This window comes from Bradysia coprophila, unplaced genomic scaffold (genome assembly GCF_014529535.1).
Source record: "Bradysia coprophila strain Holo2 unplaced genomic scaffold, BU_Bcop_v1 contig_219, whole genome shotgun sequence".
NCBI lineage: Eukaryota > Metazoa > Arthropoda > Insecta > Diptera > Sciaridae > Bradysia > Bradysia coprophila.
In genome coordinates, this window is record NW_023503481.1 from 28,859 (window position 1) to 51,172 (window position 22,314).

Genomic DNA, 22,314 nt, shown 5'->3' on the forward strand with positions numbered 1-22,314 from the left:
AATTGACCCGTGTTGTTTTATGCAGCAAATTGGAAAATTTTCTCCACCCTAACTGGCTTAACTCTCATTTGAAGGAAAATTACAAATCAACAAACAGATGCATCAATTTTTTATTATGCGGTTAAATTACCGGAAAAATGAACAGGCATTGCCCTTGACTCCTTTACTTTGTCATCCCGTAATGAATCACATTTGCACTTTATTTAATTAATAATAATTATTATTGCGAATGATTTTAAACAAAATTCCAAAATAGTGGTACGCGATTGAGAAAATACAAAACTGACAACTATCAAAATTTTCAACGCCTGCATGTGTTAGTGAAAAGCTCTACGTAAAATTGTACGAAATGTGAATCTTATACAAACTGATGTCGGGACCACATTTTATCGTACGAAATACCTCTCTAGGTATAATTACTCTAAGGCGTCGAATGAATTCTGAATGAGTGATGTTCGTCATGGTCAAATAAATTTCTAAGAAACAAAATAGTTCTGTTGTCAGTTGTTTTTGGCACCTCCTTCCTCTTCATTTTGTATATAAGTTCCGTTCCCCTCCACTTTCGGTCTAGTAAGTTGGTCCGTTAAGGTAAGTTAAGGACGCAAGTGAGTATCACTGTAAAGTTGAGGTCCTCCACATTCATAATAAATAATAATTTAATCAAATAATTGCATTAGTGAGGTGGAGGTCACAGCCCTCGTCAAAGTTCACCTACGTTCCATCGATTCTGAGAAATTTTTCGGAAGTCATTCGGCCGTTTGTCATACAATTTTTTGAAATTAATATTTTCCCCGAGAATACTCGACCTCAGCTTTCCAACGAACCCATACACGCCCGTGTCCTCGCCACCTTACGGAAATGAAATCCGGACTACGAAACCCCATTTTTCGACTTTTTCGGAAGATCAAAAAAATCTTAGACTTGTTTTGGGGCCTAGGCACCAAGGCCTAACTAGGCATATATAAAGAAGTCCCAGAAAATATAGCGCCGATTTCGGTCAGTCGAAATTCAAAAGAATCCCTCTGTGGGAATGTAAACATAAACAGAAAATTAACTCGTAACTTTCACTAACGTATCTGAACGGCAAACGTCAGACAACTGTTAGTGTAACATTAAACGAATCGTCAAATCTTCACTGAGTGAAGAAAAAATCGTTCCTGAACGAGCTCCAGTGCAGACTATTATATTCATTACGATAGGGACTACATGACTCGATTGCCTGTTTAGCAGTGCGTTTGACGTACGTATCGAATTTCTTATGTTCTAAATGTCATATTTTAAATAATAGAACAAAAGAAATTCGATATACGTACGTACGACGCTGTGTGAAGCTACGGTTACTTTACTCTTACACACTTTCCCCAAAAAATAATTTCACTCGAAAAAAATTTCACGCGTTAAAAAAGCAATTCCACGTTTTATAAACGCATCCGCGACGCAAACATGCAAAGAAAATTCACGTGTCAAAACACGCATAAAAGTGAAACAAAAAAATCGCGCGTTCTTCTTAACTTTTCCTCATTAGTCAGTTTGGTGTGGAATTGATCAACTAGGTGCATCAATTCTAGGATATGGGGGGAGGATGAGCACTGAAAAGTAGTACAACGTTAGGATCTGACCTATTCTCACCGAAAAGAAGCTATAAATCCAGTTGTGAATGAAGAAAAATCGACGGAAGTGATCTGGGTGCATGAATTCTAGGATGTGGGGAGCAGAATGAGCATTGAAAAGTAGTACAACGTTAGGAAATGACCTATTCTCACCTCAAAGAAGCTATAAATCCAGTTGGTAATGAAGAAAAAGACTGCTATTAGACAATGATCTACAAGTGATTTTGTGATTGGCTACAAATGGCATGCAAAGATCGATCAACGATAAATAAAACGCCCGGGTATTTTCATTATTGTTCCTCATAATAATAATGTTTGTATTATTTTTATAAAAGGTTGTAACACAAAAAAGCTTCTTAAATACAACGTTCATTTGTTTCCATCTCAGTTTGTCGTCATATTTTGTTTTGTTTGTTTTTTTAAATCTTTTATAATAATAATTATATCGCACAAATTTTACAAAGCTAATTAATTATCATATGGGTTCATCTTCATTTTCCTCTGTTTTAATAATAATAATAATTAAGGGGGGTATCGCCTTTCTATTTGTGTTGACGTTTTGTTTTTTAGTTGAATTTTGCTTTTTGCATTGTTGTTCAAATAAAATTTTATTCTCTTTTCTCTCTATTTTCCTAATCCATCTTTATAGCTCTTCTCATTATTGACTACTGAAAGAAAATCGAATAGAAAAATCCTTGCGTCTGTTTCTGTAGCTACAAATAGCAGCGCGAAAGAGACCTAAATCAAAATAGATTTTTGTTATATTGTCAATATTGACAAGAAAAACTAAAGAAACATTTAAATTAGGTCTCCTTCACGTCGCTATATGCAGCTAGTGCTAGAGCAGTATCTAGTGTGTTAGGAAAACATCTGGACGAAAATATATTATTGTCAAATAGCTGTTTCTTCACCAATACTTGTAAAATCAGTGTCTACTTCATTCAGATAACCTCACAAAAAATATAAATTTCGTATAATTTTTCGAACTTTGAGGTTAGTTGGATGAAAATGTCAATGAATTTGACAGCTCAAACGACATTGACAACGATCAATGAACGTTTAAATTTGACATACGACTATGTCATCTGCTATCGACAGAAACGACACAAATTAGCAATGAGTGGAAAACGTTGTAAAACTAATGAAGTAAAAGATTCAGCAAGCAGTTTATTTAAAACGATTGACGATTGAAAGAAGTAATAGATTCGATTATTATTCGTTGATATGCTTGCTAACTGTATAAGGTTAGACACGACTTATGAAACTTTCGAAGAATCAGAAGACGGAAATTCTGAATGTTCCGGTATGAATCATCTGTCGATTTTCAAGATTAGAATTGTTTATAGACGATTAATACTGAAAATCCGATCGAAATCAAGAAACATTGGTTCCGTTTCAAATGGTGTACATACCAATGCCCCGAATGACTGTTTCTTCTTTCACACACTAGACAACGCATTCAACAGACCATTTATGTCAATTAAAATGATCTGTGCAATACAATCGGTTTTCTCTCCCTTTCATATTCAATTTAAGTTTCTAGAACAAACAAAAAACAGTTTCCTTGGCCTAAATTCAACATTTACTTGAATCCTAAATTTTAACTTTGTTCAACTATAAAAGCACATACGCTCCTGGTGTTTGGCTTTTTCCTCCTACTAATTTTTTTAGTTCCTTTTTTATTTGAACCATTTTTTTAAATGTAAATTCTCTCCTCGAGAGCCACCTAATCAGATCAAATCAGATCTCTAATCTGGTCTGTGTTATATGTCTGCTAAATGTATATAAGGTTTGTGTTAATTATCTGTTTTCCAGCGTGGTGTTAGAATTACAAATTAAAATTCAAGAAATAAGGAAAAATAAATCGTTGAGTAAAATCAACGCAATCATTGAATTTTCGGTTTTGCTTTGACTTGCTGTTCATAATTCACGCCGTAAGTGTGCCTAAAATTTGAATTTTAAGTGAACGATTCGATGAAAAAGTGAACCAAAAAATTCGTTTCAACGCTTCTCTATATGAAAATGGCGCTACGTTAAAAAGACCTCTGCACTTTCCATTTTGAATTTCGACCACACTTACGGCGTGAATTATTTACAAAAATGCTAAAAACAATTTTAAACGAATCGACACCAGTTTCGAATCGTACGTATGTACAGTAGGTATAACATTACAATGGACACAAATTTCGTCTGAATGTCCATCCGATGTAGTGTTTGGCAGGGCCTATTTTCTTGACATTATTTCTTGAAAATTCTATAAATTCTGGGAAATTCGTGAAGTTCCAAAAGATTCCTACCATTCTTGAAAATTCCTTAAATTCTTGAACATTCTGGAATTTCTGAAAATTCTCGAAAAAAAAACAATCCTGAAAATAGGCCTGGTTTAGACATCACAGTCCATGTCGCTAAATTTTCCTGCTTTTTAGAAGACTCAGCCGGCATAAGTCTTATATGTTTGCAGCTTAATTGCATTTCGATATCACGTCTCAATACATTCTTGCACAACCACCAGCAAGAAAACAGCTATGCACCTTCGCCAATCAAGAGTAATATAGTTTGCTTACCATCACGACTACTAATTTAGGATATGAATCAAAGAAAATGTCTGGGAATATGTTGATTTAACAACAGCGACATCGTCCTTTCATTTAATAAATATTGGGTTACAGAGCTGGATGGATTACAACCCTAAGCCATCCCCAACTGAAAGTAATGGAGAATTAAAATTCTAAATTGTTGTCTCCACATATCAGATTTTGGCTAAGCTGCAGTTCGCGACAGTGAATTTGTTGTTAGATTTCATGTTCTGTTAATATGAAATTGATTTTGGTCGAGGGGGTAGAAATTCACCGAATTATTGACCAGCAAAATAACAGTGTTCTACACAGCAACACCGTTTAAAATTCGCTGTGATTATAGACCCGTAGTGACAACTTATTTGCCGAGTTCCCACCTTCTACACAGCAACACCGTTTAAAATTCGCTGTGATTATAGACCCGTAGTGACAACTTATTTGCCGAGTTCCCACCTTCTCGATTTTGGCACTGCGACCATTTTAATGACTAATCATTTCCACCTTAACACATAAAGCGCCATGGTAAAAATAAATTACGTCTTATAGAGCGAGAGCCCGTGTGCATGTCAGTCCCTGAAAAGGTAACCATACTTCGAAAACCTATGCAGCTTTATTTAAAAGGACGATAAATGTTTGTTTTGCTGGAAATTTCCTTTTTGGAACGCTAGAGAAGGACTCAAACGAGATCAAACCTTGTGTATGACTCAGTCAGTCTACATTGTAGAGAAAGTTGTTGTCAAAATGAAGGTATTAGTGCCACACGAATTGGCTTTAGCGACTTTTAGTGTTATACGCTTCATGCCTAAGTTGCATTTGACATTTCTGGAACGACAGACCTTTCATACTAGGCATATCGCCGTATCGTTCAAAGATTATTTTTGTTCACTGAGCGAAGAAGTTAGAAAATTCCAACAAGAGCGAATCGCTCGAGTTGGAATTTCTTATTTTCTTCCAGAGGTGAGCACAACGTTTTTCAGTTGTGCGGGGTGTGATTAGCCGTTTTTCTCCACGAAAATTTCAATTAAAAACTAAGGTGACAGTGCGGGGAAGAAAATATTTATTTTCTACCCTGTCAAAACCAGTGATGAGAAAATACACAAATCATCTCCCGAACTGTCATCAGATAAAGCTTCACAAGCCGTCATTTTCTCGTGCCCTGAGGAGAAAATAGACATTTTATCTACCGAATTGTCATCAGACAAAGCATCAACAATCCGTCATTTTCTCGTGGTCTTTTGATTGGAAACTTTTGATTGGAAACTTTTGATTGGATGTGGCCATTGGTAATAAGCCATGGCCTCATGAGTGACTGATGTGCACATGGTCTCTTGGCCTATTTTAGTGATTTTCACTTACGATTAAGTTGTATACAAAAACGTTTCTTCTCTTAACTTAACTTTAAGTCAAATATCAAATGCAATAAAAAACAAATGAAAATTTCTCTTTTCATTTGATTTAAAAATATTTTTTTTAGTTTTTAGTGTTGTTCTCCTCTTCTTTCATTTAGAATAGAAACTGTTTTACAGATAAGTAAATATAGTTTGTTGCATTGTGTTAATGATCCATTAATTTTGTTGTTAAATGTTACAAAAATAGCACTTTAAAAAATGGGTTTCCTTTTAAAATTTTTTTTTGTTTCCTTGTTTTCATTCAGTTGTGGTGATTTTACATTTTATTAGTTAGAAAAAATTAACAGAAAAAAAGTTCTGTTTCTGTAATTCGGTTACGAAACGTGTCTACTGTTCGTGTAGCATCCTAATATCGAAATGTGGTTCATTTCGACACTAGTGCTGCAATTAACTCATACAAACTCAATCACTTTAATTAGATGCTCTTTTTCGTCACTAGTGTTGAAATGAAATGTTAATGTTGCTTGGATCGAATACAGTTTGTTCATTTCATTTTTACACAGTCTTAGATATGTCAGAGTTTTAAATGTACCCAGTCAATTAAGTTCTTCCCAAATTATGAATTTCTGGCGCAAAATTTAAAATTTCTATCGCGAATTCAAATATTGCGCAATTTGGAAAGAACTTAATTGACTGGGTACATTAAAAACTCTGACATATCGACAATCTTTAGAAACTGTGTAAAAATGAAATGAACAAACTGTACCTCATTGCAATCAAATTTAGATTTTTTTTTGTTCGATTCGCGTAATGCATCGAAGCTTATTGTTGTGGGACTCGCCTTGCAATTTCATATTCTATAGTGGGGAAACCGTCGTTACTCGTATCGAAAACATTTTCTTTTCGTTATTTGTCGATGCAGTTACTGGACAGTCGGATATGTGTATAATGCCTTTTCGATACAGTTGGTCAAAACAAAAAATGAAAACCAATCCGAATTGATGGCATAAATGGCAAGAACTTGCATATTTATTGGTTTAAATCGAAAAAAAAGAAAGAAAAACCAGTGCATTTGAAAAACACCAATTAGATTGTGGCCGAATGATAAAAATTGCTACCCAGCGCTCTTCATAAGTGATGTCATTTTGTCGAGGAAGGACTTGCTGACACGGAAAATATGTTTGCTTTTAATCGATGAAAAATGTGTGTCTTTCATTGATTTTACTTTGAAATTGAATGGATTATTCCCATAAATCTGCACTGCGACATTCTATACAGACAACATTTTCAGAAATCTAGGACTTCTATTCACTAGAGGCCGTGAAACATTCCTCGACTTTGGCTATAGATACATTGAAGTCCTTTAAGGTTCTCTCAACAATAAATATCAAACAGTTTCTACCCTGTTTCCATCTGTGAGATGATAATAGCATCTCTTGATGCTTTGCATTTTATAATTCTGTAAAAATACCAAAACTCATCAGGCCATGGCAAAGAACCTAGCAGGGTACACGCAAACATGTTTGAAAATTTGGAGGCTTTTTAACGTTGGAAAATTGAGTGTTCGTGTTTGGGGTTTGGATTTTTTGTTTTTTATACGTTTCCACACGCTTCCTGTTGGCACATTCAAGGTTTTTATTAAAAAGGACTTCACCTGGCACAAAATTAAGACCTTGGACAGTATTTGACAATGTAATATTTGCAACATGAGAAAATTAAATTTCAACTCCTCCTGAAACCCCATACATAGTTGGTACGTAGTACCAACTCATCATTTCTTTGTTCACTGAACACAATGTGAACTGTCAACAAAACCGATGTACTGTTTTCTAAACGGACTGCTATTCCAACTTAAGGACGCGAGAAGCTCAAAACAAATGGGCACCTGGATTTCAGGTCCTGGAATTGTCAATCAATGAATATAAACTACCAGGTATGGTCTAATGTCACCGCGGAGGACATAACGACTCCAAAAACGGATTCAAACGCACTCATTTTCATACAGTTCTTAACATTCAAAAGTATCGACATATTATACATTTCTTATTTTGCTAAATGAAAGTAGAGCACAGGTATGGTCGATCGCCGAATTCGTCTTAAACGCACTCACATTTTATGTCAAAATAATATGAAAATGAGTGCGTTTAATTGCGAAAATCAAATTTGTATGTCCTCCGGGTGGACAATAGACCATAGTTTTACACTTTCATTGATTTTGCTTACTTCTCTCATTTCTCCATATACTCGTTATGGAGAAATGAGAGAAGTTGGAGAAATAAGAAATGTATAATATGTCGATACTTTTGAATGTTAAAAACTGTATTATGAACGCTTTGAAGTAACATCGAGCAATCATACCAGTTTCGTTTTGTTCGCACAGAAATCCAGCGCCTCAATTCTCATGCGTTTGTAACTTTAAGAATTCGTTACTTAACAGTTCTTACGAATATTTTGAGTTACGAACGCACGAAAATCGAGGCCCGGACATAGGGTACTTTTAGGATCAACCTTCGTAGATATGTAGTCGGCAAGGATGGGTTAGGATTTTATGGATTCAAATTAAAGAAGAAAAAACAAAACAAAAATCAATCGGACAAGGAAATTTGTAATTAAAATTGAAGAAGGCGATTGGATATATAAATTTGCTTAAATAAAAGAAAGAAAAAATTAGACAAAAACAAACAAATAATCATAATAAAAGACATTGCAACATATTAACGTTCGCTGATACTTGGCTACACATTTAAAATAATTCTCTCTCTCGCGATTTTTGATTAAAATTTGTTTTAAATAAAATGGAAAAACGGTTTTTGTCATGCGCGGGTTAAATTAAAATATTTTTTTTCGGTTAATAAATTTGATGTAAATAAATTCTCATTCATTCGATTCCGAGCTGGATGGTGTTTGGTAAATAAATATATTTTGTTTCTCGATCATTTTTGTTGTTTTCTTCGTTGAACACACATTTTGATATTATTTTTTTGTTTCTTCTCTCTCTCTCTCTCTCTCTCTTTCTCCACATCTCTCTTTTCTGAGAATCAATTAAAACACACACACGAGATTGTATATTATTGGGTTTCATATTTATCCACAAAATGTACAAATATTTTTCAAGTGTTTCGTCTCTTCCGTCAGTGTTTTATTATTATATCCCATGTGTTGTATACTCTCAGTTTTTAGATATAAAACAAAAATGAATTTTCTTCCTCTGGCTCATTTTGAAATTATTTTCCTCTCTCTCTCTCTTCCTCTCTTCATTCCTTGTGTTTTTAATGTGATCGTAAAATATTTAAAAAAAAAATCAAAAATTCCAAAAGAAGAAAACCGTTTTAAACAATCGGTCTTCTTCTCCTTTCCATTTCTTTTTCACTTTTTTTCCTTTTCTTTTCTTTGTAAAATCGACATTATTATTTATTTAAAAAAAATCCCTATTACGAATGGTATGGTGTGACATAAGTTGCAGGAAACAGTCCTTTTCTATTGCCAATTTCACCGTTCCACCAGTGCTCGTCCGAACGATCCGTCACCGTGATGACATCACCTCGTCGAAAATCTAATTCACCCGATTCTTGTGGCACAAAGTCGTATAATGCTTGGACCAAAATCTGCAAAACGAAACGAATCACTTCAAATGGGGCCGTATGGGCACGCATGGAATCACTTACTTCTTCCGGCACCATATCTCTTAACTTAACGTCCTGTGAACGTGAAACGCTGGCCGTGCGATGGTATTCGACGAGTTCGTTTAGGGAATTGAATTTCACCACCCACAAAAAGAATTTGCCTTGTGCGTCACGCAACACTTTGAAATGTTGAACACCATCCGAACATCTGCGGAAGAAAACAACGAAAAAATAATCAGAAAACTTTTGTGGGCATTCCTATGGCATGGCGTTGCGGGGTTCAGGAACATATATGGTGGTTGAAAATTAAATGAAGTGTTAAGACCTCCACTCGGTTTGTAGAAAAAAAAATTCAAGATAGGTCGGGTCGCTGAGAAAATGTTTTCTTAAATATTCGCGGATTCTATTGAAAAATTCTTTCCAGAAAATTCTCCATAATTTTAGAAAATTCAAAAAAATCAAGAAATTCGGGAAAAAATATTTTCTGGATAGTGGGTAGTGGACACACGACGCTGAGAGTTGTCCAAGACGTCAGTCAAGCCAAATTGTTTTTTTTTACTTTACTCAGCTTTGTGAACGACAGTGCAAACGATGGGTGATGCAAGCGGCACTACGTTTTACTACGGAACAATGGCTTGATTACTGGCCTACTCTCAAAGTCACCTTTTATCGATCAAGGCCTAAGTGATGGACCAAACAGTACAGTTGTGTGTGCATAACTTGAATGGCCTCGACTGCCAAATCGAGGGGGAAACTATGCTAGCAAACTCTGCCTCACATATTTTCATTGACATTGGCGCATCTATAGGATCAGTGCCTATATTCGCGAAAATATTTTCACGAATTTTCTCAAACTGTCGTAAATTTTCCCAAAAAACAAAAATTTGAGAAAATCGCGAAAATTTGAGAAAATTCGTGAAAATATTTTCGCGAAAATGGGCACTGATTTGGATACTATTTCCTTTCATTGGTCACCAATAGCAAATAGCACCTGTCCCAGTATTTGCTTGTTTCCCCGTCGTGTCAAATAGCCACTCACAATAGTCTTGGACATTCCAACATCAATTTTAAAACAACTGTTCCATACAATGCACCAAATCATACTCACTTCACGGACAATGAGAAATCACCAGGACTGGATTCACTTATTCTTATCAAAAATGCTCCTTCGTGTTTGTTTGATAAAAGTTTTTCCGCATCAGCTCTTGTTATTCGTCCGTAATACCAACTGTAAAATTTGAAGGTGGTTGGTTACTAAACTGAATCCGTTTGAGTCTCAATTACAATCGACTTACTCATGGCTTTTCATTTCTATATAATTACTCGGTATCAGACCTTCTTTCCCATCCAGTTCGGCGCGATACCAATTCATATCGTCTTCCATGTTAAGTATCTGGAAATTAAATTGTAAATTCTAAGTAAGTAAATGTAGTAAGTTGTGTGATTTAGATTGTCCAGAGTGATAATTCAAGATAATCATTTCGAGTGAACAGTGAACTTTGCAGTTTCTAAGTTTCATACGTTTCGATGTCCAGTTTTTGTGGATAATTTACGAGCTATTATAAAACATCGGATAATTTGCGGAATCAGTTCTGACATTTGAGCAGCGATTATCAGAATTCGACATCGACAATTAAACTCAAAACACGCATTGTTAGTTCACACAAAATTAATGAAGAAAATAAGGTAACCGGTGAACATGTACCAATTGGTGAACATGTACCAATTGGTGAACATGTACCAATTGGTGAACATGTACCAATTGGTGAACATGTACCAATTGGTGAACATGTACCAATTGGTGAACATGTACCAATTGGTGAACATGTACCAATTGGTGAACATGTACCAATTGGTGAACATGTACCAATTGGTGAACATGTACCAATTGGTGAACATGTACCAATTGGTGAACATGTACCAATTGGTGAACATGTACCAATTGGTGAACATGTACCAATTGGTGAACATGTACCAATTGGTGAACATGTACCAATTGGTGAACATGTACCAATTGGTGAACATGTACCAATTGGTGAACATGTACCAATTGGTGAACATGTACCCATTGGTGTCTTCTATTTGAATTATTCTTTGCTTCTATGACAGGTCGTCATATACACCAGAAGTGTGGATCTTCCACGGCAACACCAAAATTTCTTTCTCATCGAAAAAGCTTTCGCAATTTTTGTGAAATATTTTTCGAGTTAACTTTTCACAGCAGAATCAATGGAAGTATAAATCCATACATCAGTCAGTTCGATTTATTTACGCACTCTCCTGATGTAATCGGTGTAAACATTTTAGTTGTTTCGATTTGGATAGTAAACAACAACGTAGAGATTGCCGGTAGAGCACCAGTCATTTGATGTTCAGTGTCGCATAATGCTCTCCAATAGAGTGCAGAATTCTAAAAATTAGTGTTAGCAAACATTTGACACTAACTATATAAGACCCCCTTTTCGCAAAAGTACCAAACATCTCTGAACATTTTATACATTTTGTCATCAAATAAACTCAGCAATTTGTCACAACATAAAAACGACTTTCTGTATACATAGCAAACAATCTACTTCTGTTTGAGATACGTAAACATCGGGCACGATTTCATAGCAGTAGCACATCTAAATTACGATAGAGCATTGTAATTTACTTTCAAGTAATTTTATTGTATAATGTATGAGAAGTTAGCTATTTTCGATACAAGTTTCATGAGAGAGGATTGCTTTGCGCAATGGATCGCATGGCATCGTGGCGAAAAATGAAGTTTCTGTACAGTGTTACACAAAGTAGTTCTTTGTAGTACTAGTCCTAAGTTTAGGATGTGTGCTAAAAAAATGAACTTGTAGAACGAGGTTCACGCTGTGCTTTGTGATTTACAACTACAGTAGACAAACGTCGACAAAATTAATTATTAAAATTAAAATTGAAATGCAATCAACGTAGATGTCATTCATTTCGATACACGTGCGGTAAAGTATGTGAAATGATTGGTGTTGTTGTCCAACAATCTGTCATATTTTAGTTGTCAATGTCAAAAAAGATTCACAGACCCAGCTCAATGTTTTCATAAATCCTCTTGCTTTTTCAAGAATTTTTATTTTCAGAATTTTCTATTATATTTTTGACACATTCGATGATATGTTACAGTTAGTGCTTTTATTACAAATTAATGATCACACACAGAGGAGGAGGAGAAGAAAAAAAAAACTTTTAAAATAAAACTTTTTGATGTACAAACATTTTATCGCTTCCGATGATAACATTTTCGTTTCAAATGAATCGAGTTTTTGCTTTTTAATAAGAAATGAATGAATGGATCGCAGTGAAGCGAATGTTCTATGAATATACGGCATGTAGTCGTTCCATTATTATCGTTCGATTTCTTATGGCGTTTGAATTCGATTTATTTTTCTTCGTTATTTACAATCATAACAGAGGTACACAATTAATTCAATTCAATAATTGTTCACGATAGTATAGAAGATTTGATTCAAATGAATTTCTTTGCAAGTTGACTGTATCTTAAACTATGTGTCAGATGTAGAAGTGACAGCCTAACACAGAAAATAATTTAAAAATAATTTGCATCGGCAATTAGTGACCTTAGAGTTTTCATAAACATCTAGACGTACTGAACACGTGAACAAAATTCACAACTGTCGAGGTCTACTTCTTAAAAATTCGTAGCAGTCGAGAAGCTCGTAGCTTAAGAGTGATATCGCCAAAACATCGAACAAAATCAGATATTTTGGGACACGGATATTATTGAGTTATAGCTCATTCGATTCGTTGAACTGTTGCGAGTAAAACGTAGTACTACGTTTGGTGAAATTTATTTTGTTGTCGACGATCGAGGTCATGAAGTAAAGGTCTGCGAAAAGAGCCCCAAAATCATTTTATTGCGATTAGACGAGTGAAACAATTTTGAGAAAAAACTTTCTTAGCTGGCCTTGTAGGCATTGAAAAGACGCACATTTATAGTATAAACACCACCAGGTCCACGTTGACCTGTTGGTGATATCAATGATTTTAGGTAAAAAAATAGGTGATTTTCCCGAGTCCCTGACCGCCTGCAGTGACACAAGTCCATGACATTTTATACATGGCAAGATAGCCTAATCTCAGTGCCTATATAGAATCGAGTGAGGCGTGGAGCACTTTAGACTCCGGCAGGGGCAAGCCTAATTTATAGGCAGCTTGATTTACAAAATCTGATTAATTTAACTAAATCTTCCAATCGGTGCCACTGGTACCCTTAGCTCAAGTCTATTATTCTTTCAGCTTTACTTTTATTCACGTTTGGTAGTCTCCTCACTAAAACAGCACGCAAACCAGACTCAGGCATTAATGACCGTCTCGACCAAAAGAATTATTTTGAAGGCCAAGAATCCGTCGGGCAACCGCCAGCACGAGACATGTTTTGATTTGTTTGTTGAGAGACACTCTTTTATGGCTAATAGTAAGTGAAGTCTGGACCACCGGCTTAATGTGACTTCTAAACCACGCCTCGAAGTATGCAAATACTTTTTAAGTAAAGTTAGGTGCTTGGTCTCGCCTAAATGTAGGCTAGACATATGTACACAAATTAATCGTATTTGGGCTACGTCATCAGAGTTCACTCTGCAACTAATCAATTTATGAAGCCTGAGTGAACTTCAGGATCGTGTAAGGCTAGTACGTGACCACTGAACCATCCTGTCCGTTGTACTGAGACAGTTAAATCATTAAACATTGTTATGTTAGGGACTATGCGTGGACGCACGGGCAGTTATAGTGCCAGAATAATCAAAAGAAAAACCAAAATTTTACAATTTTCCTGTTTGAATTGATAAACGGTATCCATTCAACGGTTATAAACAATGACAAGATCTATAACATTCCTCAACGCCCATATCTGCAATTAAGCTCAATTATAATTTGCGATACAGTCAACAAATCGAGATAATAGCACACCTAATAACAATTCAGTTGCCATGGAATTTACAGAAAATCTATGCTCCACAGTCAGTGAATCAGCGATTAGAACAACGTAAATTGAGCAACAACAAACAAACAAAAAATGCAACGAATCTTGACGTCACACGAATGCATTATGAAAATCGAGAAAAAAATCGAATAGTTTAACGTGTAGTGTCTGCTTCTGTATGCATACTAACTGTCATCAAGAGAGGTAACATCGGTTTTTAGGTTCATTTTGCTGTATGCAAATTCTATTAAAATATTCTCGTCTCATTTGCATAAAACGATTTTTGTTTTACTCGGTCGAGCTAACAACATAAGTTCACACGTACAATGTACGATTAGAGCGAGAGTTTATACCTTCAAAAATGTTCGTCTGATGAAAATTGTTTAAAACACAATAGACAGAGAGACTTACAGAGACATGCACTCGGATGACTTGGATTAAATTGCAATAAATTCGACTTCGTCAGACACACTCAATTTCTGATCGTATTGTCACGATACATGAGTTCTAAGACAAAAAAAAGAAACTCGCTCCCTCATTTCCTCAATGGAACTACCTTTCATTCCAATCACACATAAGATGTTGGGGATGGGAAGGAATGTTCAGAGAAAATGGTGTAACTCGATTACATCTCTTAAGTAGCTACTACGACACAAATAGATCCACTCATGGTTTCGATCAGAGTGTGGTGTGGAAAGACTGTAGGGTTAGCCAAAGGAGAGCATCGTCTCTACTGATTGCGTATACAAGTAATGAAATGAGTTTCACGTGGGAAGGAAGCCGAAGGCCAGTATAATCACTCATTACGGGGAACGGTTAGATGTCTACGAAGTACAGAAGCTACGACCAGTTTTGTTTATGAATCGAAGATTGGCGAAAACATTTCAGAAGATAGAAAAGCCGTAGGACGTCTAATATACCATCAAAATTGCTGTTCCCCCATAATTCGCTTGCATTTGCCCTTATATCATATTGGTACCGTCTTAAAAAGTTCACTCAACCTCCATAATTTAGGTATTTGCAGTGTGTTTGGTGGTTGTAACGATATACACACTGAAGGACTCGCATTGCATTACCCAAATTCGATAAATTTGTGCGCAAATGCCTAGCCTATATTTAGAGCACCTGACTTTATTCCGAGAGTTTTTGCATACTTCGAGGAGTGGTTTGGAAGTCATATTAAGCCGGTAGTCCAGACTGTACTTGTTATTGGTAGTAAAAGGCTGTTGGTGAGGTTTCTAAACAAACAAAATCGAATCCTAATCGTACGGAAAAAATGTCATTTCGTGTGTCGAACGGGATTTTTGTTTTACAATTTGGTTACATCAAGAGAGAAAGTTATGGCCATAGAATTTGCGAAGCCTCCCTCCACTGTGTCTTGTAAGATTTTGGATAAACGGTCAGTATATGTCAAAAGTAAAGTGGATTAAATTTGGGAGCAGCTCCACCCAAACCAGGCCTTATTACTGGAAATTTTAATTCGGAAAATTCGGAAATATTCCGAATAATTGTGACAGAACTCCGAAAAAATTCCGACATTTTTTTCTCAGAATTATTTGGAACTTTTTCCGACTAAAAACTCCCTACAATAAGCCCTGCTTCAAACACCATAACTGCTCAATATTTATCGAACCAATTACAGGTCTTTCAATTAATGTTAATTCATGTGACTCGTATGAGTATATAGGCTCCTCACATCATAGGTCCAATAAAAACTTTGTTGTGATAGGAAAATTTATTGCTCCAATATCCGTTCAACGTGTGACGTACATTGTCAGAGCTGTGTTCTCCGTCTAAATTCGTTGTATATTTTCATGAAAATAACATGGAAAAATTTGTACAGCCACACAACACAGACGCGAAACTGTATTACGCGAAACGTATAATTGTGCTCTGTTGCAAAATAGATTCCATGCTATGGAAGAAGCAAAAAAAAAGTAATTTTCCTACATTCATCAGCTGAAAATGTTCACACAATCATCGCGTTGACTTGACTCTTCTAGATTCAATTTTGAATCGAAATAAAATGAAAATTTAATTGTGTGTAGGCTAGGCATACAATTCCGAGCACCAGAATAAAAAAAGCCTTCGGCAAACAATACACCTTACAGTTATGTTAATGATTTGCAATTGAAGGGAATCCTTCCGTTCCAACAACGCTTCCATTCAAATTTTTTAATCTCATCACACGATAATAAATGTGGTTCAATGTCGCCAAGGCATTTACATTTTAATATCTTATATACCGTGCGCGCACACATATAATTCAATGTTCATGTGCTAGTTGAGGTAAAACGCGAATTTCGAGCGAAATACGAAAAGATTCAAATTTAAATATTTATTGACGTTCGCGCATATGTTGATGGATGTGAAATGTTTATCTTATGAGTATGAATCCATTTCGTAAAATATATTCTCGACGAAAGAAAAAAAATTGAACAATAAATATCTCACTTTCCGCTAGAGCATCGATACCAGGACCGGACTGACCATTGTGGGCGATCGGAAGAAATCCGAAGGGTCATTTGCTTTTTTACCTGGACCTCACTGTCACTTTAAAAATCGCCCGATCGATTGTTCGGAAGTCAGTCCGGCCCTGATCGATGCGAGGTTGTTAAATGTTTGGTCCGTTTGCATATAGTTCGTTAGTGTCAAAATAAACGGAAAAAAAATGTCAAATTTTGATGAGAAAAAGACAATTTTGTTTCGTAGGAAGTGCAAAGTGAAGGGTTTGGCTCACTTACTTCCGAGGAGTGGAGAACTGTAAACAAAATTACGAACAAGACCCAGAAATCATAAGAATTCACACGTCGTCGGGACTTTTTTATAAACTGCAGAGAACAAAATCCACTAAGGCAGTGCAATGTGCGTGTGAAAATAGTTCAGAGCACAATGTACCAATTATTTCGTTGCAACGTGAATCGAATCATTAATATTTTCTGTTGCATTTAATGGTTTGAAACCAACTGTACCAGCGACAAATTATCTACAAAAAACATTATCGAGAATTTGTTTAAAAAAAGCTCTGATGAAGAGACGAGTGGGCTACCCATATCTGAAGGAGTGATATATGCGACAAAGCTTAATATTTGTGGAACAAAAGGTCCTGTGCTGGTAACACTGATTTAGAGCTAGTTACATGTCAAAATTGTATGAAACGATAGTGTAGCGTTGATGGCGCTACATCGTCTCATACAATTTTGACATAAAGCTAGCTCAAAATCAGCGCTACCAACACAGGTTGTCCTTCTGAATGTGGTAAAAAAAAACCGGCCCGAAACCGACCGATTCAATTTTGGGCTCTCGGCTTTAGAAAATGTAATTCGGTTAGGGTTTTCGAAAATTTAATTCGGACTGGATTTGGATCTGTTAGGGTTTTGAAAATCCTCGATCCTCTCTACACTGAGGTCAACATCATCGGAGACTAGATCTTGTGAGTTCTGGACCGTTAATACTTTCACAATCAGCGAACAAAAATCAGTAAAACGAGAAGGAGAATCATTTGTTTTGCAGCTCTGGTTTCTTTAATATTGCGTGCCCCTTCTTCAGTTTTACTTACACTTCAGCATCAGAGCAGACAATTTCTGATTCAATTAAATTTGAAACTGAACGTCCAAGCATAGAAAGCAGATTTGAATCGACTGAAAAAGTTGGACGAGCCCCTAACAACACTTCTCTGTTGGTTATGTATAACTATTCATAAGCACTCATCTGTTATCGACATCGACAGCAATAATAAACGACAAGCTCTGACTTATGAGTATATAGCAAAAACAAGTGAAGTAAAAGATTTATGAAATCAGTTTAAAAAAATCTTCGATCAAATGAAGTAGTAGATCAGATATCAAAACTGTTAATTTTCTTGCCGTCCGTGACAGGTTAAGAAAACACCGAAAGTTTGATTAATCATTCTGACCACGAAGCGGTTTACCGTTTCGAGATGAAAATACCACGGTTACCAGCTGGTAATCGCGACGATGATGATTTGAAATTAATCATTTTAATTTTGGAGACAACTACAGTGACATAGAGCGATAATAAAATTGTCGTACGTTGACTTCTTGCAATTTTATTTCGGAAGCTATTTGAATCATTTACCACTGCCTGCGTAGTGCGTACACTCTATGCATATTTTCTTCCCATACGTAATCAAGATGTAATTTGTACACATCTACCTAACCGGTCAGCGGAATGCACAATTTATTTTAAGGTCACACAAACGTAAATTCCGTGTTCGAATCGGTGGTAGACATACCGTTAGACCTAAATAATTATCGTCACGTAACTAAAAACAGTTTGTGTATAAGGTGCCGTTAAAGGAATGCCGCTTTCGCTTTTCGTGTAAGTTGTTTTGTTTTTTTTTTCAAATGCGGAAACGAATTCGTTTTTGTAAAATTGAATTTTTTTTTGAAATTGTTGATGGAACTGTCCGTGTCCACTGTTCAATGTCAAAGTAAAAACTAATGCAAATCATCGCCAAAGTGTCTGCTAACCGTTGGAATAGATTACGAACTCAACAATATCTTATCAGAAGTCATCTAGCTGCTTGTTGCATATATAGGTAACGTATAGTAACCTTCACAAAATCAAGTAAATTAAATACGAAACGTAGTTTAGATAACAATTTTGTCGTGGCGATTATACGGGCGCAAAAGCTATGCTTAACACATTTCAGCCGAAGCGATGAGTCATTAGATATTTTACATTTTTTTACGTGCAAGCAAGTTTCAAGCGCATAGTGTTTTGGTTCATTATCTCGGCCGACAACATTATTACATTTAAATGGACGAAGCGAAAAAAAAAATATTTTTTTTGGTTAAGCACAACACGACATACCAAAACCGTTCAAAGAATTCGTATGATTAATGGAAAATGTATTTTTAGGTGGCACACCAAGAGAATGAGAGGAGGCTGGGTCGTGTGTACACAACGTTTCGATTATGTAGTTTTGTCGAAATGATGAGATGATTTTCGTGTACGAAACGTGAAAAATAAAAAGTTTCAAATTTGAATGCACACAATGCCGATTTCCGACAAAAAATTATATTATTCGGCAAACACGGCACGATATACATGGGGGGATATTGAGGGGGATGGGTTTGAGCTCAATATCCTTAACACAATGACGTCTGTCGAATCCATAGAAATGTGTTTTCATGCTGTTCAAGTGCTTTATATCCACGGGTGTACACTTACCATAAAAATTGTCGTAAAATACCATCGATTTTAGGCAATTGCCGAAGAGAATTAAAAGTTACTATAACAGAAAATCGTTGTTGCCGAAAACTATAACATTCAGAAAATTAAAAAACGATTCGATGTTTTTGAACGGCATTCAACAGGGCTGGTACAAAAATCAAAAATGTTCTAAGCAGCGACAATAAAAATTGTTCTAAGTTACACCCCTGTGTTATCTCAATGTGGTTGCGATGTTTATTTTTACGTTAGCGTTCGGGCGAGCAATGAAATAAATTTTCTCTTCACAAGAAAATTTTCTTATGAATGTGTCAGATGTGATTTAGTGAAATAGTCAGCAAAGTGACGAGCCAAAACATTTTTTTTTTAAATTTCGTTGCATAATTTATCAGATCTTGTGGGCCACTTGTTCACAATTCATGCCCGAAATCGGTATCAATGACATGGCCTTGAACTCTTCAAAAGTCAATGCGAATGTTAAACCGCTCGCATGAATGTATATGTATATGAATGTACATATACCATGCACTACCCACGAATCGAATTTCCGAAAGTTCATTACCACAATTACCAGTCTTGGTATTTACCCTGTGACACTATTAGCCCAACCGTTTTGATTAATTAGTATTTTGATCAAACTTGAAACAACTGCAAATCCTGAGTGAACTTTTTACCGTTCAATTACCATGAAATAGAAAGGATAGCCGATAGCAGAGTGCGTTAATCTTTGTCATCTTTGTCAAGGATTAAAAGTTCGCTCTTTCAGAACTTTTGATGTGAATGTCACTTTCTAACAGGTCGGCGAAGTTCTTGTCGTTATTAACGAAAAAGTAATTCCAGAGCTAACAAAAAAGCCTTCGTAAGGAAGAGAGGAGAAAATGAGCCGTCCCACTACACACTTCTACCGATTCTTCAATTTGTTTAGCGAACGAGAGAAAAAATACTCTTCAAAGAGTTGCATTTCTTGTTTCTGACAACAAATAAAGATAAAGATAAAGAATGTGCGGCGACAATAAAATGTAAAACTACAAAGGTAGACGCACCACCAGAAAAGTTTCGATAAACGAAATACCGATCGTCAAAAAAAAGCCTCGACTCACCTTCAATATTTGGCTTTTTCTAAAAGACAGCTCGTCCACTTCGTTGGCGTTGAAATCGTGTTTTGCTACAGCTTCCATTGTGCCTCCTTAAGAATGAAATATAACCAAATGAATGAGTAAATGTCCGAGACCCGAAAATCCGTATGTGTTGTGTTGGGTTTGGTTTTATCGACTCACAATTTCTGTCTTACGACACTCGCACACACAATATTTTTCACTTCAAATCAATCGAATATCGTTGGATATTTCTGGGTGTAATGACTGGCAGTCTATCTGCTTCTCTTTCCGTACAGATTAAACTCCAATTGAGAATAGCAAATCTGTTTGAAACAAAATCTTGTGAGACTTTCGTCACACGACCGAGCACAGATTTCAAAACGAGTGGAAAACGTAAAGGCAAAAACGAAACTGAAAACAACGGAGCACAAATCAAGGGACACAAATTCAATTTAATTAGCTAATTCGATTTGTTCGGCACCTTAATAATGAAGCACAATTGTTGGATCCAATAAAATTAAGTGGAGATCGCCATTTTCTTGGTTTGTAGACACTGGAGAGTTTTACTGAAATTTTTTCCTTCAGTTGTTAGAACTGGGCAAAATTTCTTGACACAGTTGCTGAGTCCGCTTTATTCTTTATGTAATTTAATTAAAAAGCGCGCGAATATTAGAAGTTGACCCATGATGGCGGTAAAATCCAAAGTTCCGAAAGAACAGGTTAAGACAACCAAGGAGTAGGCATGGGCGATAATGAAAATGATTATCGATAATTATCAATTATCGATAATCGATAATTATCGACTTTTTTTATCGAAAATTATCAAAAAAATATCGATAATCGATAATTATTGATATTTTGATAATTATCAAGATATCGATAATTCGATATATCGATATTTCGGTCCGAAAATCCGATATTTATCGATATATTCCGATATATCGGTATATTATCATGAATTTTCAGATAAATATCAAAATATCGATATTTCGATAATTATTGAATTTCGATATTTTGATAATTATCGATAATTATTAAATTATCGATAACGATATGATTAATCGATTATCGATAATTTCTTTCGATTGATATTATCGATAATTTTGAACGCCTCCCATCCCTACCAAGGAGGCGGATGACACCAAATTTTATAAACGCAGTCACTACATATGGTTTGGGAAATCAACTTGAAGAAAATATTTTTTTGGAAAATTCAGAATTTTGTTTTTGTTAATTTCTGCGTAAACTCTTCACATAGAACCTTTGTTAAGCTCGACTATAATTTCCTACGCCCCAACTTTCAGTGGATCGGATCACTTGCCTGATGATGAGACTCTCTTTCATTTTGTTAATCTACTTTCGTAAATTTGAAGTTGCAAAATAACGAACAATTTGATCCCCGAAACAATTGCACCTGCATGTTGAAGGAATGTCAAAACATTACCGGATTAGATTTTGTTTGCCTATTTTGTATTGCATCGCGTTTTCTATCCCTATTTTTGCGAACTAATAACGAACCATCAGACCACATATCTCGACATTAACTCAACTTAGCACAGAATATTTTTCGAATAAGAATAAGGGAGGTTTTCCTTATTTATTACTACTCCATGCATTTTCTGTCGTAATATCCTGACTTTCAGTCAATGGAATTAGATCGATTTTGTCTACCTGTAAACCTGGGCTCATTTAATTTTTCATTGAAAACAGATACTAGTTGAGAGGTATCGTCCATCTACGAACTAGATCTCAGGATTTCTTAGGTTAGCGTGCTTTCAAGCGGTACATACATTTCTGTTTTTTTTTTCGTTTGTTGTTTCCTTTTATGAAACAGATCAGAGTGAACTTCTCTAGGCGTATTTTCTGACATAAGACGCCGACGACGCCGACTTTC

At 35.7% G+C, this 22,314-nt stretch overlaps 1 protein-coding gene and 2 long non-coding RNA genes across 5 annotated transcripts; 1 reads left to right on the top strand and 2 right to left on the bottom strand.

Annotated features, from left to right (window-relative positions):
- Positions 1–1,894: 1,894 nt before the first annotated feature.
- LOC119075520 lies at positions 1,895–6,097 on the bottom strand. Its single transcript, XR_005087409.1, has 2 exons — positions 4,640–6,097; positions 1,895–4,563 (listed from the first exon to the last, which is right to left on the bottom strand). It is a non-coding gene; the product is annotated as an uncharacterized LOC119075520 (long non-coding RNA).
- LOC119075521 lies at positions 2,796–17,943 on the top strand. Its single transcript, XR_005087410.1, has 3 exons — positions 2,796–2,926; positions 5,183–5,184; positions 17,931–17,943. It is a non-coding gene; the product is annotated as an uncharacterized LOC119075521 (long non-coding RNA).
- On the bottom strand, positions 8,768–20,992 carry LOC119075508 (growth factor receptor-bound protein 2). Of its 3 annotated transcripts, XM_037181977.1 has the most exons (6): positions 20,601–20,984; positions 20,424–20,509; positions 10,454–10,551; positions 10,267–10,386; positions 9,201–9,366; positions 8,768–9,140 (listed from the first exon to the last, which is right to left on the bottom strand). In XM_037181977.1, the coding sequence occupies exons 2-6, from the start codon at positions 20,499–20,501 to the stop codon at positions 8,967–8,969; spliced, it is 636 nt and encodes a 211-aa protein (XP_037037872.1). In that variant the 5' UTR covers positions 20,502–20,509; positions 20,601–20,984; the 3' UTR covers positions 8,768–8,966. The 3 variants fall into 3 exon arrangements, with proteins under 3 accessions (XP_037037872.1, XP_037037870.1, XP_037037871.1); XM_037181975.1 differs by having other exon boundaries at positions 8,768–9,366; positions 20,424–20,743; positions 20,902–20,992; XM_037181976.1 differs by having other exon boundaries at positions 8,768–9,366; positions 20,601–20,987.
- Positions 20,993–22,314: the final 1,322 nt, after the last annotated feature.

Bases quoted from the DNA above. Each gene is read 5' to 3' on its own strand.
- LOC119075508 (XM_037181975.1), bottom strand. From the start codon at position 20,501: ATGGAAGCTGTAGCAAAACACGATTTCAACGCCAACGAAGTGGACGAG. The intron at 10,387-10,453 runs GTAAGTCGATTG...CAAATTTTACAG, and splicing joins ATAGAAATGAAAAGCCATGA to TTGGTATTACGGACGAATAA. The intron at 9,367-10,266 runs GTGAGTATGATT...TTTCTTCCGCAG, and splicing joins GATTTCTCATTGTCCGTGAA to ATGTTCGGATGGTGTTCAAC.